Source organism: Falco naumanni, chromosome 22 (assembly GCF_017639655.2).
Source record: "Falco naumanni isolate bFalNau1 chromosome 22, bFalNau1.pat, whole genome shotgun sequence".
In the NCBI taxonomy this organism is placed as follows: Eukaryota; Metazoa; Chordata; class Aves; order Falconiformes; family Falconidae; genus Falco; species Falco naumanni.
The window spans coordinates 22133-41948 of record NC_054075.1 but is presented as its reverse complement, the minus strand read 5'-3'; the positions used below and the strand labels follow the sequence as shown (position 1 = coordinate 41948).

The 19816-nt window shown below is 50.6% G+C and overlaps 1 protein-coding gene and 1 long non-coding RNA gene across 4 annotated transcripts; both read right to left on the bottom strand.

Annotated features, from left to right (window-relative positions):
- Positions 1-1752: 1752 nt before the first annotated feature.
- Positions 1753-2611, bottom strand: LOC121080218. 3 transcript variants are annotated; one of them, XR_005825296.1, is made up of 2 exons: positions 2016-2611; positions 1753-1868 (listed from the first exon to the last, which is right to left on the bottom strand). It is a non-coding gene; the product is annotated as an uncharacterized LOC121080218 (long non-coding RNA). The 3 variants fall into 3 exon arrangements; XR_005825298.1 differs by having other exon boundaries at positions 1983-2022; XR_005825297.1 differs by lacking the exon at positions 2016-2611 and adding an exon at positions 1965-2001.
- Positions 2612-9869: 7258 nt separating this feature from the next.
- On the bottom strand, positions 9870-14614 carry LOC121080221 (vigilin-like). The gene is made up of 6 exons (XM_040578078.1): positions 14390-14614; positions 13838-14053; positions 11980-12186; positions 11287-11502; positions 10231-10437; positions 9870-10016 (listed from the first exon to the last, which is right to left on the bottom strand). The coding sequence occupies exons 1-6, from the start codon at positions 14597-14599 to the stop codon at positions 9885-9887; spliced, it is 1188 nt and encodes a 395-aa protein (XP_040434012.1). The 5' UTR covers positions 14600-14614; the 3' UTR covers positions 9870-9884.
- Positions 14615-19816: the final 5202 nt, after the last annotated feature.

The window sequence follows — 19816 nt, the reverse complement described above, 5'->3', positions numbered from 1 at the left end:
CTTTTCAAAAAAAACCAGACAGGTAATGTTTCAATGATTGATGGGCACGTTCAATAATTGCCTGACCACCAGAATTATTCGGAATTCCGGTAACGTGCTTCACCTGCCATTGCAGCAAAAAGGTCTTTATTTTGGCACTAAGATATGCAGGGGCATTATCTGTTTTTACCATATCTGGGTGGCCCAGCACAGCCATGGCTGACATCCAATGCTGGACATGGACATATTTAAGTATGACAGTCCTAGCGTCTTGACGAGACAGACCAAACTGTTTTTGGAGAGACCGGGCAGATTGGTGAAAAAAGGCATGTGACTCTGTTGCTTGTTTTAGAGGAGAATTTTGTAATACTGGGGATGCCACCTGAGTGTCTACGTAAGCATTACCTTCTGATAAGACACCAGGTAAATCCAGATGACTTCTGATATGCGTAATCCACCAAGGGAATTGTCTAAAATTTATTTCATTCCACATCTGAATAACTAGGGCCATAAGTCTGTCATTCGTAAAAGACCCTAAAAGGGAACGCGAAAGACGCGAAACTATTCCAACAACATATTTAGAATCACTTACAACATTAAGAGGGACATTGCGAAATTCCTGAAACACCATTAACACTGCTCTTAATTCCAAAACTTGAACTGAACCTTCCATTTGTTCTATATGAGAAATCCAATTGTTCCTGTCATCCCTATAGGCATAGCCACACTTTTGAGTTTTGCTACTAGCGTCGGTAAAAACCGTAAGTGCATTTTTTATAGGATTTTGTTGCTGTAAAGATTTTTCCTCCAATACTAAGGAAGTTTTAAATAAGGGATGATTGGGATAATGATTATCTAATTGAATACCTAGGGTTGCCACTGCAAAACACTCAGAAATCTGAATCCACCAGTCAGCCAAGGACAAATTTTTCACAGGTGGGACACTAAGAATTTTTTGTGGCTGGATTCTTGTTTCTGAGATGCGCAGACCAAGATAATTCCAGGGCGCTAGTTTTTGTACCTTTTCTTTTGCTATAACCAATCCAAAGGTATGCAGACTCTGTATAAGTTCCTGTTCTTTTTCAGGGGCTAGTGTGTGAGGGCTGGCTATTAAGAGATCATCCATATAATGATAGGTAATAAGGTTAGGATTATTCTCTCTCCAAGATTGTAGAGCTAAATCCACAAACCACTGACATATTGTTGGGGAGTGTTTCATACCCTGAGGTAGTACAACCCACTCATACCTTTTTGCTGGAGCGGCACGGTTTATAGCTGGCACTGTAAATGCAAATTTTTCACAATCATCCTCATGCAGAGGAATAGTGAAAAAACAATCTTTTAAATCAATAATTAATAGGTCCCAATTTTGTGGTAACATAGTGGGAGAAGGCAGCCCAGGCTGAAGGGCACCCATGTCAACCATTTTTTCATTTATTGCTCTTAAATCATGTAATAATCTCCATTTTCCTGATTTCTTTTGAATTGTAAAAATGGGTGTATTCCATGGGCTAACAGAAGGTCTGATGTGGCCTAAATCCAATTGTTCTTGGACTAATTCTTGAATGTGTTGCAGCTTCTCTTGAGGTAAGGGCCATTGATCAACCCATACGGGAGTTTCTGATTTCCATTTTAATTTTAAGGTTGGGCAAGAGCTGCTATCAATGGCCCCAATCAAAAATCTGTAGAGATTCTCATTCCTCATTGGGAAAGTACATCTCTACCTAACAAGGACAAGGATGTGTGTAGGACATAAGGTTTTACCCATGCTTGATGTCCTTCTTGATCCGTGAAAAGAATGAAGTTTTTACTGACCTGTGTCAGACGACTTCCCCCAATGCCTGAAATGGTTGAACCCGCACTATCTAATTCCCACATGGTAGGCCAAACTGAAAAGGGAAGAACAGTAACATCAGCACCAGTATCAATCATCATTGAAACATTAGGAAGATTAACACCTTGTGGACCAGATATCTTAACATTACATTTTGGCCGCTCGGCACCAATAAGTTGACAAAAGGCAATGTTAGGCATACCCGTTGAGCCAAATGCACCTTGACCCCTGTCCTTTTCTCCTTTTTGAGGGACAGTAGCTTGGAATGGAATGAGCTGTGCAATAGTGCTTCCTGCTGGAATATGAACAGGTGGAGAAAAAACTTTTACCATAATTCCAATAGGTCCGGTATAATCGGCATCAATACAACCAGGAAGAACAAAAATCCCCTTTTTTGACGCAGAAGAGCGTCCTATAAGGAGTGCAGATAAACCATAACCCAAAGGACCACTAACTGTAGAAGGAAGTACATGTACCTTTTCATCAGTGATATTTACAGGTTCTGCCACGGCCAAATCGACTCCTGCGCTTCCTCTGGTGGCTGAATACAGCTCGCTGAGGCAGCCATGAATTTTGTTGGGTTCTGGGGATATTTCTTGGCCGCGTCCCTCAGAACGCGGCTGTTCCCGTTTCCCGGAACAAAGAGGGGTGTACCATCTTTTCTAAATTTTGAGCGACAATCGGCCGCTTTATGACCAAATTTTCGACAATGCAAACAATTTCCCTTCAACAGAGACTTTCCTCCTAGATTCTTTTTGCAGTCACGTTTAAAGTGACCTTCCTGTCCACATTGATAACATTTTGGCTTAGAACCGTGGTCCCCTCGGCCTTGTACCTTGTTGTTGTTTAGAGCTACTGCTAGAGCATTGGCACGTATTTTTGCCTTTTCCTCTTCCTCAACCAAAGGAGCCCTTGCGCATGCCTCTATCATTTGAGCGATGGATGCCCCAGGGGGTAAGGATGCTATAAGTTGCTTACAAGTGACATAGAAACAACATTAATTGCAGGAGAGTGTTATAATCTAACGTTCCTCCCTCCTGAGGCCATTTCGCATCACTCCCCAATTTATACAAAGGCCACCACTGATTACAATATTTAATCCATTTCCTTCTATTTTCGGTACCACCATGTCCTACGATATCACTCCAATGTTTTAATATACAACCCAAGGGCGATTTTTCACAGGGCTTACTCCTTCCATTTTCCATTTTACAATTTTAATTACTTTTTCTCCGGCCGCCTTAGCCACCCAAGGTCGGAAACACGGATAGAGCTCCTTGCTCATATTGCACTCAAACGCATGTCTCAAGCACTCTTGCACTCACACTCAGTCAAAATAATTAAGCTATACACTGAAAATCAAAATGCGCATCTCAATCACACCATTCACACTCTCCGGGCAGCCCTCAGTCACACAAGCAGTATGTTATACGGTACCGTGCACTTATGTACAACTTTTAGGAACACTGGCAGTTCACAAAGTATGCATTTCAATGAACAATTGCCAAAAAACAAACAACAAACAAACAAACAAAAAAAAAAACAAACCACATTTTTCCTGGTCTTAAGCAGAGTGTTAAGTTTTCCGCTATTTGCCACGAATTACCAAAATATTATTATTTTTCAACATACATTTCATAACTCCAAGTTTTGAACATGTAACAAGACAACACATAGAACAAACAAGACACAGAGCGCTATTTCAGTTGTTACATTCTAGGAATTCCCCAATTGTTAAGACAACCTAAAGGAAGTTTTTAGCTTCCCCCCCTTTTTTTTTTTTTTTTTTTTTTTTTTTTCTCCTCCTGGGGACTGCGCTGCGCACCGGACGTCTCCGTGCGTCTCACCAGCCGCCCCGTTACTAAACATACCGTTTTATCCGTGGATCCAGGGGTTTCTCTTCTGCTCCCGGGTGAACAGCTGAGAAGAGGAGGCTCCTCCGAGAAAATCTCCCGGGGCGCGCCTAGGAGCGTCCGCTCTGCAGCTGGTCCCTCAGCCGAGCAGAAATCCTCCTGCCTGGCTCGTCAAAACTGACGTGCGGAATTTGACTCTATAACTCGAAAGTTATAAAGTAGGCATGTTTATTGCGCGCAGATGCACGGGGGATCGCTCCTCCACAAGCGTGCATACCCGAAGTGACAAACCATCCCACATTTATACAATGAAACAAATGAATATTCAATTAACGCCTATACATATTCGTTACCTAAACCCCGCTTCGTATGTTAATTAGCTTATCAGTCCGTTTCCTGGAATGTGGTGGTCTTGCAGGTTTGTAGGTGATTCATGTTCTTGTGACCATCCGATCTTCTCCAGCAAGGAAACTTAGCACTCCCTCCCTCTAGATAGCATTGGAATATCTCTCATCCTTTTCTTTTTTTTTTTTTTTTTTTTTTTTTTTTTTTTTTTTTTTTTTTAAAATAGCCCCTTTTGTTAGAGGAAGAAGGGCAGGCGTCTCCCCAAAACTGTAGTTGTCTCCTCAAAGCTGTGTGCCTATGTGACCAGACACTGCACCCATGACTAGTCACCATACCCACATTCCTTGAGCAGACATATACAACCACAATCAATGTCCATTGTCCCCATTTCACACTATTTCTCCATATCAAAATTACTTTATGTAACTTACAACTTGATTTCAGCATTGCTCCTACCAGGTTTGTCCAAAGTCACACAATCATCTTAAAGTAGCCAGAGGCCATGGTGCATTTTAACACTGATCAGGAAGTCAGATCTCAACTTTCACCTTTGCAAAGACAAACATGCTTCAAAAAATGCAGTCTGTTATTTAGGAGCTGGTGGAGCTGTGCCATTCCCACCCCAGCAGTTTTACATCCAGTACTCGCAATTGCCGGTATTAATGTCTGTCTGCCGCTTGCTGTTTGTTCCTTATCAGGACACCAGGATGGTAATTCATCATCTAATCCCCACGCTATTCGTTCAGCAGTAGTCATTACTGGATAAGCTTTAGATGTATAATCGGGGGGATTTTCACACGGAGGTTGCCCCTCTGGCTCTTCCTCCGACTGAGCAGTAGGATCGCCGGGAGGCCGCACTGCAGCTTTAACAGCTGCAGCGACTTGCACCTCGCCGTGTAACTGCGCGGCCATACCCCGTACAGCCCGATACGTGTGAGCCAAAGTCTTTACCCCCTTAGTCCCGACTTGCACAGATTCCCACAAGTCCTCTCCCACTTTCTTCCATGTTTCATTATTATATACATCTTGCGTAGAAGCAAGGAAACCACAGCGGCGACTCCAACATAGCAGATAAATTACTGCCTGCCGTGAGACTGACGTTTCAGTTTTCTCTGCTAATTTCATTAAACTGTCTATGATTGCTTTCTCCACCGCTGATGCAGTGATCCCCATCCTGCTTAAGTTTCCTGACTCACCGGTCAACCGTGCACGTTCCGCCTTTCTTCGGGCGCCCAGCTCTCTCTCCGCTGGCAGCAGGATCCTCGCCGGCTCCGCAGCTTGTAACACGATCCTTAATGAATCTTCCTGACTCTTCGACCGATCCACACGTCGGGGTCACCAGATGCTGCGGGCATTCTGGGCGAGCGGGAGTCAGATTCAAATACTCATGGAGTTCAAGATCTGATCCGTTTATTGTACAAACCAGGTACACTTTTATAAGGCACTCTATAAGCGTGTGATAATATGATTGGCTATTCTACAAGCGTATAATAATATGATTGGTTAACAATTGTTTATTGGCAAGATCTCTGTTTCTACTTCTTCAGGCACATAGGCTCTTTTCTGTTGTTTCCCAGCTCCTCTTATCGCGTCCTGCTGGCCTTGGTTTTGTGCAAGCACCCGCAACCTGTTCCTCCCTCTTCATTCCACTGCTCTGATTGTGCCCTCGTCTTATTTCTTCAGTATTTTTCCACTTGCTTCAAAGTTCAGTATAATCATTCAACACAGCAAAAGCCCCAACATTCATCTATACACAAAAAAGTCATGAAAACTTATTTTCAGGACATTTCTCAAGATCTTGAGAAATAGACCTCTGTTTACTGGTAAGGGAAGAAGAAGTAAGAAACTAAAAAGTGTCCATCCCACTACACACACCACCACCACAAACACCACCACCCGCCCCCAAATTACCTCAGGTGAACCGCGGCCTTTTGAAAAAGGGCCAGCATCTAAAGCGTATGTAGTGACCTGGAACAACGTTGCTGCATATTTGGGATCCAGATGATACAGGGCAGCGTGAGGATTGCTAACATGGACAGAACAGCGGGACTTACTTTGCCTCTTTATTTCGGTAGCTAGGTAAATAGCTAAGGGTCGAGGCTCTTGTGGCGAGGTGTCTGCTTACCCTTGAGCAAACAGTACTTCAGTAAGTGCAAAACCAAACCTGCAACATTGGGAACGGCAGTTTCCTGCTGACACGCATTTTTTTCCAAAAGGCAGGTGTCTGCTTCCTATCCGGGGCCATCTTTGTGCACGCTAAAAATAGTTCATGCACTTAGTGCAGTGTTCAGAGTTTTGAGAGATGGACAGCAGTGTCTGGATACACCTGGGCTTCTTGACCTTCCTGAATTTTTTCAGCGGTTGATCTCGAAAAGCTTTTCTTCTCTCCTTTTCTCTTCTGGTGTGCTTTCAGCCTCTTCTCCAGAGACCTGTTTTCCCTTTCTGTTTCTTTGCTTTTCATTTTCCTGAAACGAAAGACCCTGCAAACCTTGATATTCCACAGTGTTATTAGAGAGGTAAAACCACGATCAACTGGAATCAGTTCTCATTTTAAACAAAGGGAGCTCATTTTACCTTCTTTCCTCTGAAAGGCTCATCAGCTGTTCCGGGTCTACCGAGGAGTCTGCTGTGCTCTCGGGGGTGGTTGGAGGCAAAGGTACAAGTGCCTGAACCGGAAAGGTTGAAGTTGAAAGGTGGCAAGACACCTGGAGTAGTAAGCTACCGTTTTCCAAATTGCTACCTTAGCTCCTCAAATAAGATCCCTTTGGTTGCTTTGCATTATCCATATTTTGCACGGTCGCAAGATAGGCTTCAGGAGCTCTGATGAATTGGGATGATGGGCTGCCCCTTCTTGCGGGCTGGGGCACCACAAACTGGAGGGGCCTTGGAGGGTAGGACAGACCCTTGCCAGCTTCGTTCTGCTGGGCTTTCTTCTGCCTTCCTGGGACACGGTTCTGCCGTTATCCCTTGGGCAGCATTATCCCATTCTGGGGCGTGAGCCTTTTATTTTTAAATCTGCCATTTTGTATTTGACTTCTTGTAGGTATTTAGATTGATTAAGCACATTCCCAGTGCATCTGAGAAACAACCTTTCTGGTTTTTCTTCTCTATCATTAGAGGGTGGGAAAAGTCAAACAGACAAGAGATCTAATGACAGGAGGAGGCACAGCAGCTGCTTGGACTTATCAGAAACTACTGTCATACATGAGAAACGTGTCAGTGTTTCTTGGCCTGACATCCCTCTACTATTTCTGATTTCACCACCATACCTGTCCCTGCTTCTTTGTAGAGGATGAACAGAGAGGGTGCTGTGTGCAAGAAGTCTTTTGCCTGGGGCTCTGCGTTTGCTTCACCTGCACGGCTCCTTTGATCTTCCAAACGCACCCATGGAACACAAAAGCACGTGCAGCAAAGTGACCTCGTGGAAGTGGACAACACCTAAACCAAAATCCACCAGCAGCACAATAAGGAATTGGACCAGAAGCCCCAGATTTTGAAAACCCTCAGCCCCTCCTCATACCTGTGCACTTGTCCACAGGTGCTGGCACCTCCTCGGCTGATGGAGGGGAGGGGCCAGCCACCTCCTCCCCAAAGATATCCCCGCAGCTTTCAATCACAAACTGCACCAGCACGTTCCCCTGCACACATCAAAGCCTTGGCCTCAGCCTACGAGTTTTCTCCCTTTGAGCCTCCCAGTTCTCCCTGCCATCCCCCTGGGGAGGGAGGGAGGGAGGGAGCGAGCAGCTGTGTGTTGCACAGCTGGCGGCCCCGCTTGAACCACAGCAGCCTATGAGCAACAGTTAGCTGGTTGATGGTGAGAGTGCTCATCCTTCGTCCTCCATCAGGGTGCGGGCGTCTCCCGTATCACACTGGGACGCACAAAAGCCTCAGCAGTCTGGCTGCTGTTGGAGCTGCTGGAAAAGCTTTTTGGGCGAGCCGACGTATTTGTAGTGGCCAGCGTGGCAGTTTGCTTTATACCGTTGCCCTGAGCGTGGGCATCTGGAGAAACTGCCCATCAGTCAGTGTGCAGGGATGACGGCCGCAGGGGACAGCGAGCTGCAGGTGATGGTCAGCGGCGGCACCGTGTCTGCCTGCGTGTTGTCCCGGCTCTGAGCTAATGGCGCTGCTCCCCAGTGGAGCATCCATCGAGCCTGAGCACAGGCTGTGTCTTAGCCAGAATCCGAGCAGGAGCTGAGGGGACAGTGACACCTCCAGAGGTGCCATCCGGCCCCCACCTCCCTGTGTGACTGTGCTGCGAGTCATAAAGCTCAGCCGTGATGCCCACTGGCAAGGAGTCTGGGCCAAGGGATGATCCCAAAGTCCTCCCCTAGGACGCACCACCAAACAATATCTGCCCAGTCCCCAATTATCACATGGCAGACGTAGTCAGAAGAGAGGAAAGATCATTTTATTGAGGACAGCAGCTGCGGGCTGGGGGGGTGGCGGCTACCCAGGAGCCCCAGGGCTTCAGGCAGGAAAACAGCACCTGCAACAATAAGAGCCAGGAAGCACTGCTAAAGCCACAAAGCCAGGACGAGGCGTGACTTGGTTGCCCTTGCTTTGGGGAACGCTTTACAAAGTGCCTTGCCTCAGCACTCCCGCCCAAAGGACTGGTTCTCTTCATTTACTCCAGCAGCCTCGGCAGACAATAAAAGCCTTACACAAGCAGCCTGCCACAGCAAGAAAGGATCTTCCTGACTTGCCGTTCGGTTCTCAAATGTTACGTTACTGCCTGTGGAACAGGGTTTAATAGGCTGTATTCCCAAGGCCTCTGACTCCCCTTTACTGACCTGGGGCCCCGCGTTCGTGCTTTTCCCAAATGATATTCGTTCTAGTGTTTGGTCCACAGTTCCCCGTTCTGATATCTAATAGTGCATTCCACCACTTCATACGTCGACTTTTCAATCGCTTCGTCCGTCTCTGGCCGGCCCCCTCGCGGGGAACACGGAAACGCAGATCGGGACCCCCCACTCACTTCACAGTTGAACTGTGTCTCTCACACACATCACACTTGCCGGGCAGCCCTCAGCCACACAGGCAGCATGTTACATACAACTCTAGGAATGCTGACAGTTTGCGTTAGCACACAAAGTACGTGTTTCAATGAACAATTGCCAAAAACCAAGTTCTAATTTTTTCTGGCCCTAAGCAGGGCCCTAAGCAGGGGCCCCTCTGCTCTGTTGCCCCTTCTTCCCCCAGTTTCTTACTGGAACTAGTAACTCCAGCTCATCAGTTCCTTGACCGTGGCTTCAATCTGTTCCTGAGCCACATGCACATCTTCTGTAGGCCCTTCCAAAGTGATGTTATCCTCTCCTCCAGTGAATTTGATGCGAACCTTGAGGTGAAAGACAATGAATCTCTTAAGAATTTGCCAAGATCCAAGCCAGGCCAATGCTCTTGGTCAGGCCTACACCATCGATCCCTGCCACTAAGAGATGCGCCTCTTCCCAAAAAGCCCAAACAAAATCCCCACAATTTCCCAACTTCAGTAACTTAACGATGTCAGCCATGTGGCAGTGCCTAGAGCCCAAGGCTCTGGTGCTGTCCCGGTTTCTGCAAGGGCTTTGGAGAAGTTTACTCATCTAGCCTTTATCTAGATACCGTCTAACTCACCAGGGAGAAGCCTTGCTGCACTTGGCATTTCCAGGTATCCTGCTACATCAGTTCTCAAAACAGCACCACATAAAGCTTCCTTGGAAGGGCTCAACCCATGACAATAACATAGGATGAGCAGTGTTTGCAGCAGTAAAAGAGAGGGTTCCCTTGAAAAGCAAAGATCTGTGTCATTTCCCCCTGGGTTTACCCACGCTAGAATACACCTCTCTCTCCCGTGACGAGTGATCTGGACTAAACCTTTTTCTACGCCGGGGGTGCTAAGCTAACCAGCTCATCCATACCTTTGGCATCTGCTGAGTTATTTTGGCCAGGTTCTGTCCTTTCTTTCCAATAATGAAACGATGAAGCCAAGAGGGGGCAGAGACCGAGGAGACGGTAAAACTGTTGGCCTGAGAGACAGAAAAAACAGAGAAGCTGTTTGATGGACAAACTGGAAGAGGCCTTCACACCAATTCAGTTCCAATTCCCATGCTGCACCTCCGGTATTGACTTCTAAGCTGCACCTCTAATGGCCCAAGAGAGAGCACCCCGCTACACCCGTCAGTGCTCACAAATGTATCTTCATGGGACTTTCAAAGGAGGCCTAGCCCATCTTGTCAGTACCTTTGCATAGACTTCAGTCAATGCTTGCCCCAGTTTTTCAGGCTCGCCTCGCAGTATCAGCGTCTCTGAGCTACTGTCAATGGGTGGGATCTCGACAGAGACTCCAGTCTTCTCCAAGATCTCCTGCAGGGAATTCCCCTTGGGGCCGATGACATACTTGTGCTGGGACTTCTTCACCTCCACTGCAATAGTAGTAGTCTTCTTTTTCTGTAGGGGCAGAGACACTGAGGCGTCAATCACAAGGGGGCGGGGAAGGACAAGAGCGACAGGAAGAGGCACAAGATGCAGTCAGACTCTGCGCCCAGCAAAGAGCAAAGCCAAGCTGAGCACAGTGGCTCGGCAGTACCCTAGCACCCCTTGGGCCCCTGCCTACAGAAAGCCTTGTGCTCAAAAATTCACAGGGGAAGTACATACAAAACTAGCATGCTGGGTCAAGCTCCCTGGGACACGGCATGGAAGAGACCACACACACACACAGGCATGTCGTTGTCGTCCCCCCCGTCCCCCCGTTGGACAACAGGGTTCAACTCCCAGCCGTCTCCCAGGCAGTGCTGTGATGCAACACTGTGCAGGCTATAAGCCGATTGTTGAAATCCAGACCGGTACAAATACAGACCTAACCACGAGGAACAACAGCCCAGCAACCCACAACAAGGATATTCACAGCAGCGTTGGCTGTGGGAAATAAACTGGAGTGACATTCGCTCTTCAGCAACTTCTACTTAGGTAGCAACTTTGATACTGTCAGCTGGCCACCACTGCAGACTTCACACTTCTTTCCTTCCTTAGTAGCACCGGTGTGAACAAGAGCCAGGGGAGCTCTTGGTGGCCTGCTAAGTCCCACGGTACAGAAAAGCGAGAAATCTGTCACCTCCCGGATAGTATCAGCCCAGCTCCCACTCTGCCGAGTGAGGAAACGGTAGGATTCGGGGTCATGTACTGCAAGGGCTGCTGAGCCAGATGCACCAGAGGGATGCACAAAAGTAGAACAAGAAGGGAAGAGTGCCTAGGAGCAGGTGCCAGGGGAAGGTGGGAAGCTTTATGGACCATCCGTACCTTCTCCTCATAGATCTTCTTAACTCGAGCCACAGCCTGGGCTAGTTGCTCCTTTTCTCCGGTGAAGACTATCTCGGTCTTGTTGACACTGGGTGGAGGAATGTTGATGCGCGTCCCTGTGTCCTGCGTGAGCTCCCTCACCAGCTTGTTGTAAGGGCCAGCAATGAAAGGGTGGTACACTTTCTCCACGTCCAGCCGCTCCACGGCACGCTTACCCTGGAAGAGCCCACAACAGACCTTGGTGGGAACTGCCCTCTATATTACAGTCTCTGCCAGGCACAGCTAAGTTCCCAGGGGTGTCCTGCCTGACACTCTGGCCCAAGCAACCTTCTCAGTTTGCGGGCTTGTAGATCTCCACCTCTTTCAATCTACAAATACGGTTGCTGCTGCTGCTCCTTGTTTACGATATTCACCCCTGTGATCTCCTGCCTTATCTCAGCTGGCACCTAAGACGCGTCGGTTCAACTATCAAATGCTTGTTTTGGCTTCAGAGATGGACAAAACGCAGCACAAGAAGTTTCAGGACCTGGCAGCGGTGCTCACACAGCCAGCGAGTGGCACAGCATACGTCTCCGTTCAGACTAACGTTAGCCACTGACTGTAGCCACGGTGGCTGCAAACTCCGACTACACCACGGGGAAGCAAAATGGCTGAGCAGCCAATGCCATGAGAGAGATCACAGTACTGAGGTACCTGCTCAGCGGAGATAAGCAGGATCTCGTGCCGGGCCTTCTCAATCCCTTCTTTAGTGCCGCTGATCTTGATCTGGTTGCTGGGGTCATCTGGGCGGGGGACCTGCATTTTGGTTGCAGTTTTGAGCTTCAGGTCCTGCAGCTTCTCACCCTTCTTTCCAATGACAAAACGGTGGTGCTCCTTGGGGATGGCAACTGTTGCTGAAGCCTGCAGCAGAAGAACCAAGCATCTGTGAAAAGCCTTGCCTGCACTGGCAGATCCACAGGAACAGAGCCAGGGAAAGCAAGGTAGACGCTGCTCAGTGGTACTGCTCCTCAGAGCAAACACAACGCCTTCCCAGCACACTCTGTCTGAGGGCTGACACTGTACCAGTTGATCTACAGCGCCTCCGTGCCAGGAGTATAGACCACACCTTTCCCTCAAAACCCTTCTGTTTGCACAGGAGCGGTACCCTGAATTAGCAAAGGCCTTCCGACACAGACGAGGAGGTGCCTCTCCTCCAGTGTAAGACACCAGACAACAACTGAGATGACAGCGCACAGCTGGAGTTTATCTGAACTCTGACACCTGCTGCCAAGGCTACAGAGAACAAGACATACAGTATGACTCCTAGGAAAGAGAAATTCAACACCAGAAACCTACTGCAGGAGGCAGGCAGCTAGCAGATGCTCACCGCTACTTAAGTTCTAAGGTGTCTTCAAGTGTAGCACGTGCTGCTCCTGGGACTGCTTCTAGAAGGCCCCACATGCAAAAGGGGTCCTTCTCAATCTACCATTAAAGGGCTGGTCTATACAAGGGCTTCCTGACTTCTTCCCTTCTCACTGAGTTTGTACAGGTCTGGTAGCTGATGACTGCTATCGTGCTCCTGGTCCCTGTGATTAGGTAACCACTAACAGCAATCAGACAATGAACATTCAAGCTATAATGGAAAAATAAAAGATGAAGAAAAGATCACTCGGTGTGACTTTTCAGCTCTGTGTTCCTGTCCTGAAGCCAGCCAAGCCTAAGAGAAGCTGGAATACAGACACACCTTCCCGACCTGGGGCCAGGGCAGTAGGAGGTATATTTGGGAACAGTGGCTCACGGATCTGTGGCGGCATGACCTGAACTGATTTTTCAGATGCACATTGTGGATGTAGGGTTTTGTTCCTTTCTCTTTCCTCTGGCAGGGTATGACACAGGGGCTGAACAGCACTAAGCAGACATGGTATTAACATCGCATTACCTACCTTTGGCATTATACTTTAAAACACACTGCAACACCTGGCTGCGATACATCCTAACAAGAGCTACCACCTTGACTATGAGCTCGAGAACCTTAAGGTAAGAGATCAAAACCTAGAGGACTGAAGCAACCGAAACAACAGGGTTGTGGCTCCTTACCAGTGTGCCTTGAGCTACACAAGGCAGAACCCTGACCCGAAGCTTTTGGCTTTTGGCAGGACTTCCTTTTCTCTACTTTTCTTTCTCCCAGCCTTCCACGTTCTTCTCTGAAGGGCTTCAGGAAAAGCACAGTCCCGTTCTCACACACTACTAGCTTTGTGTGTGAGGCTCCTGCAACCCCTCCAGCACCAGCACCTCAGCACAAAGTCACTGGTTGCAACTCAAATGTTCCGGAGATCGCAGACTCCACGCTTCATGCAACACCACGGCCTGTAATTACCTTGGAACCCTATTTTAAGCCTCATTCCCATTCCAAATTGCCAATTGGGTGCTTTGAAAACGTATGGCAAAGCTGAATTAGTCATGTAACAACACACCTCTTTGGCTTACAAGCACACGGGCCCAAGGGTCTCAAAGCATTTGCGAGTCTTGGGGAAGAGCAAAGACGAAGGCAGAAACAGTTAGATGCCCTCACCTGAGTCTGCAGTCGAGCGACAATCTGCTTCCGAGCCTTCGTGACTGCTTCCGGCTTGCCAGAGACCACGATCGAAAGGCCCTGGTCCTTTGCGAGAGACAGCTCCAGGTGAGCTCCCGTCTTCTGCATGATGTCAAGGCAGATCTTGGCCTGCTTGCTTTCTCCCAACTGATCCATGTCCTTGTATTTCCTCTCCTCCAGTGGCACATGGAACACCTGCTCAGCCACGGGACAGACACAAGCAGGGCACAGCAAGGTGTCAGTGTGCTTTTGATTGTCAGTGCCTCTCTCTGCAATCCTCCCTTCAGGCCTGTTCCAGCTGACTGTGCAACAGGGATGCAGAGCTTTGTCTGGGCAGTTTTCAACACATCCCTCCCCCTCCAGAGCCGTCCTAGCATTCAGCCGCAGTCTTCCTTATGCCCCAGGGCAAAGGACAGCAAAGAGGCAGTTACTCTGGCACACTAAGGGATTTCATACTCCAGGGAAAGCTTCGCTTCACCTACTTTTTGGAGGGATGAAAAGCAGGGAGATAAGACACCCACTCCCACCAACCTGAGTGATGACAGAAGCCTTTATTGGCCGGATTTTGCTCCAGGGCCCAGCAGGTTCCCGGGCAGCTTCCAAACATGGTGCTTTCTCAGGGAGCGCAGGGAAGGCTTCCTCGTAGGTGGGAGGATCCTTCTCTTCTTCCGAGTTTAAAGCTGTTACTGGGGTGAAGCAAACAAGGCCAATGAGATGCTCTCCCCACAGAAACGTCCCCATTCATAGGCAGTGCAACTCTATTGAGGCATCATCAAAGAGGGACAACAAAGGACTTGTGCACTACTGTTCACCCTGCTACAGTTATGCTTGTGGAGAGCAGCCGAGTCTGGAGCTCAGCTGAGCTCAGCACAGCACAGACTGCAGTAGGTGCTGCTATGGATGCAGGAAGCAACCGTGCAAGTGAATGGTGGCAGCAAACACAGCACATTATCGCCAGCTTTGTTGAGAGGAGCTTCATCAGGGGACAACAGGCCAAGCAGAAAGAAATCAAAGGGACACAGCAAGGCTGTAGGTCAGAAGGGGACAGGACAGACACATGCCCAGGAAGAAGGCAGAGAGAAGCAGAAGCACTCTAGTTGGGGCAGAGTCCAGGGAAAGCCTGTAGCTTATGTTCGACTCAGCTGTGCACTGGGCTGTGCCAAGCGGGCCAGCTCGCAGCTGGAGAATGGGTGCCGAGACCCATCAGTGAGTCAGCCAATACGGTTATACTGACTTTCCCCAGCACCTGGCTGAGCAGAGGAGGAAGTGACAATCCAGCACACTGATCCCACGAGGCTCTCTTGCAGCCCAATGACCCCTGCTTGCACATGCCCTGCCCCACGGCTGACAGCGTTGCTAGCCAGAGCTCTGTGAAGATCTGCGGCTTGCCTCCGCCTGGCCCTGCACTGTGCAGCACCACCGATGTGCTCCTGTTGGTGGAAAGCCAGAGTCTGGCAGGCCGCCAGCCTAGGAATGGCGAACGCCGTGCCTGGACACTTAGGGGGAGCCGGAGGCATGGAGCGAGCTTGGCTAACAGCAAGGAACCTTGCCTGCGCAGTCTCCATTTAGAGGCACATCACAGGAACTCAGCTGTGTCTTCTCACCTTTCACCTGCTGCTGCGTCAAGCCACTGCGGTGTTTGGCAAAGCTCTCCTGGCTCAAAACTGCCACCGAGCTCATCGTCGACTTCCCACGCACACACACAATCCGGGTATGCCACTGGAAGAGACAGAGGAGGCAACACTGTTACCAGCACCACTCAAGATGCACACAAGTCACTCCAGGAAGGCAAATGACGTGTTTCCTGAGCACTTTTCCAGCCGGCCTCTTGAGAAGCGCCTACAGGGCCAGTCTGCTGCCCTGTTCTCTTGCTGAACCACACAGAAACTCAGGGGGGATTTTTCCTGATAGCACAGTGGGCATCAAAACCAGAGCTCCTCGTTAGGAAGGCAGAGGATGTGCAACCTAAGAAGCCTCTTGGAAAGGGGGACACCCCAAGCTGGCTTTACCTCTAGTAGGCCCGCAGCTAAGCCTGTGCTGGGCACGAGGCCGAGGGGCCTGCCGCCATCGTGGTCAAGAAGAGATGTGTGTGACCTCCCAACATACGGGTGGTCCCTCCCCTGTGTGCCCTTTGTCAGCCGGTTGCCAGGGGAACAGCCCGACTCGTTCCCATAGCAACCGACCAAAGGGCGCATGGGGGCGGGGCCACCCCTGTGTTGGCAGGTCACGCACTTCTCTCTTCTTCACCAGGATGGTGCCCCGGGACCGGCTTTACCTCTCGTAGGCCTGCAGCGAAGCCTATGCTGGGCACGAGGCCGAGGGGCCGCCTCTTCCCGCCAGCTGTGCGCGCGTGGCAGCGGCGGTCGGGGTCGCTGGCTGCGCGAGGCGCGGGGCGCAGGTGAGGAGACGCGGCGGGAGGGGGGCGGCCAGCGGCCTCGGCGGGGCTTGGGGGTCTGCCTGCACGGCGCCTGTCTGGAGGGGCGGTGCAGGACAGCCCCTTCCCCGGCTCTCCGGGAACTCTCCGGGAAGCCCCTCTGGGGTGCTGAGCAGGTGCTGGTGAGGAGGAAGCAGTCGAGGGGAGCTGCGGGGTGGGGCACACACACACACCCCCACCCCACCCCCCATACCCACAAACACCCCCACACCCCCCGGTCCATCCCTAAAATCCTTCATCAATTCCCACCCGTCCGTCCCTAAACCCCTTCCCCCCGCCCCCTCCCCTGCCCCCGTCCCTCTGTCCCTGGCATGGCCCAACTGCCCAGCACCACCAGACCACTCTGGCCCAAACACCATAAGGCAATGGTTCCCACCTGACAATAGCAAGTCGAGGAACATTTTTTTTTTCCTAAATAGAGAGATTTTTACTTCGTACGCTGCCGACTACGCCGAATTTTGTTTTGCTGGCTGACTGGATACACAGCAAAGCTGAACTCCAGATCAAATATAATCAAATCTATCAAGTATATCAAATAATGGAATATATCAAATGCAGTTTCTTATATTGCAATAAAAGAAAATAGCATGCAATATGATAAAAGGAACCAGTGGCAGTTACTGTGAGCGATATGATAAAAGAGCAATAGGAGCGAAGCACCAAATTGTCACTGCAAAGCCTTAACGAGACTAAGGAAAGGAGACATCACCAATTCCAACCCCAGCATCACACAGGACCACCCTTTGTCTGGGAGCGCCCTTGCAGCCGGCACCAGCAGTCTCTCGGGAACTGGGAAATTCCCCTGAGAAGGTGCCAGAAAGGAATCCTCTTGCTGCTTCTCACCCTGCCCTGGCAGACATATGACGCACGTCATAAAAGTTCTGCTCCCTGCTTTCTGTGGTGAAAAATTGACCAAAAGCTTTTGCACTCATGCAGAGCCAAAAAAATACATTTTGGGAAAGGGCAGCATGGCTCCCCTGGAGAAGGTTCCAGGAAGGAATTCTCTTGCTGCTTCTCACCCTGCCCTGGCAGACATGTCAGGCACTGAGCAAAAGTTCTTCTCCCTGCTTTGTGTGGTGAGAAAATTGACCTCTTTTCATTGGCAATCATGCACAGCCCAAAAAACCTCACCTTGACAAAGTGCAGCAGTGCTCCCCTGGAGAAGGTGACAGGGAGGAATTCTCTGGCTGTTTCTCACCCTGACCTGGAAGCCATGTGATGAGGCACAGAGCAAAACTTCTGCTCCCTGCTTCCTGTGGTGAGAAAATTGACCAAAAACTTGTACCTTCATGCAGAACCAGAGCTCACCTTGTGAAAGTGCAGCACTGTTCCCCTGGAGAAGGTGACAGGAAGGAATCCTCTTGCTGGTTCTCACTCTGTCCTTACAGCCATGTGAGGCACATCAGAAAAGTGCAGCTCCCTGCTCTCTAAAGTCAGCAAAATTGACCGTTCACAGTTGCGCTCATGTAGAGACAAGGCTTTCTTACTCAAAAGCAAACCCCAAAAAGCCACGTAGCCTTGGGAAACCCCTTGTCCTTCCGTGTGGCTGGTGACTTCCCATGGCTCTTCTGCAAGGCAGGAAAAATAACCATGAATTTGGAAGCTCACGTAAATTCAAGTACACTTAGTCCTCTGACAGTCACTACTTATGGGCCAGCAGTCCTCTCACCCCTCCACAGATCTGCCTCTTAGTCCTCTAGCAGTCATTCTCCATGGAGGGACCACAAGTCCTCCATACCTACCTACCAACTCACCAGAAATGAGTCAGACCACACCAGAAGTGACACTTCCTGACCTGCAGGAGATATATTAGACCAGTAACGATGGTTTCAAGACAGAAAAAACACCACCATCCAAGAGCACAGCAGAAAAACAACCACAAGAAACTTCATACACAAACCAATGGCCCCCATCCAAACCCTGCAAAGGCCAAAAAGCTGAGAAAAGGCACTCTCCACAAAAAAACCCCACACACATAGAACACAAGATCACAGTACCATTACCCCAGGAACCCAGGTCAGCAAACCCACATTCTGTCCATAACAATAACACGCTTTAACACTTTACTTGCTTAACCAGTGGCATACCATAACCTTGTAATCCTGAGAGACATCCCTGCGCTGCTCCACATGTCACCAAAAGCAGGGGCTGAGGAAGGCTGCTTTGGGGCCCGTCGAGGGAACCAGCTCCCCTGGGCTGCTCTGCGGCCACCGGCTGCTGTTGCTGTCGCGCGGGTCTCAGTGCTGCTCTGCAGTCGGCCGTCACCTCCCCGGGGACACTCTCCAGCGCAGCACACGTCTGCACTGGCTCTCCCTGGGGACAAAGATCACAAGCGAGGGATGGGCTTGGCTTTGCCCCCAGTCCCAGGCTGCCACCAGAGAGACCTGCCACCCCCGCCCCAGCTGTGCGATGTGGGCACCACGTACAGCTGCAGATGTGGGTCAGGGCAGCTGTGGGCAGGGGGCAAGCCCCGTGGCGGTGCCCCCGGCACTGGCAGCAGGCAGAGCTGGGGAGAGCGAGGGGCAGCCCAGGGCAGCCGGCAGCCGGCGGCGGGGCCCGTCAGGGTGCAGCACCCTCAGCAATGCCCGGCTCCGTGCGCCTCGGCCCCGGGGCTGCAGCGCAGGGCTGGCCCCAGCTGGGGCTGGGCTGGGAACAGGCAGGCAGGGCCCCTGGCAGCCCCGGCACGCACCTGCTCCCTGCATGGGGCAGCCTGCTCCTTTGCAATCGACCCCGTGGCATCCAGAGAAGAGCCCTGCCCTGGGCCTGAGCCATCTCTGCAGGGATGAGGCCTTCCTCGGCGTCCGTCCCTCAAACCCGTCCCTCCGGCCCCCACGGTCCGTCCCTAAAACACTTCCCCTCGCCCCCAGTCCCTGCGAGTGGGGAATCCACCTCCCCAGCTGTGAGCCCAGGCGGTGCAAGCCCCCCCAGGGCTCACCCTGCCATCCATGTGGTTCCTGGAAGAAACACCATCCCACCATGCCCGCAGGCAAACTCCTATCCCTACACAATGGGGGCAGCAGGCACGGGGGCAGGGTGTGTGTGTGTGTGTGTGTCACTCTCGGGGCTATCCTAGTGAGCAGCACTCAGAGAGGCCAAAAACTGGGGTGCAGGGTTGATGCCGGCATTACAGCCGGCTGCAAGCGAAAGGCACTCAATGGGCATGGGCGCTGCTGGGAGGGAAAGCGCCACGTCAGGACGGTCGGGAATCTCGGCTGGCTGGGAGGGAGCTCCATCGAGCGCTCAGAGTCGAGGCTTGAGATCCTTGCAGCCACGGAGGTTTTTGCACGGAGAGCTGCGCTAAAGCAAGGCCCGTTTATCACTTTGGCTGCAACACGAGGGTGCTGCACCCCTGCATGGTGCTTCCCCTGAGCCGACAGAGAACTTTCTCTCCTGGGCTTTGTTCCCTCTGGGACAGCGGCTGTGAGCGAGGCAGGGCTGTCAGATATGCACAGCAGGGGTCGAGGGGCTCAGAACGGATAAACCCCCCGGCCTGCGCCCGGCCCTGCCCCTCTCTTACAGCCGCC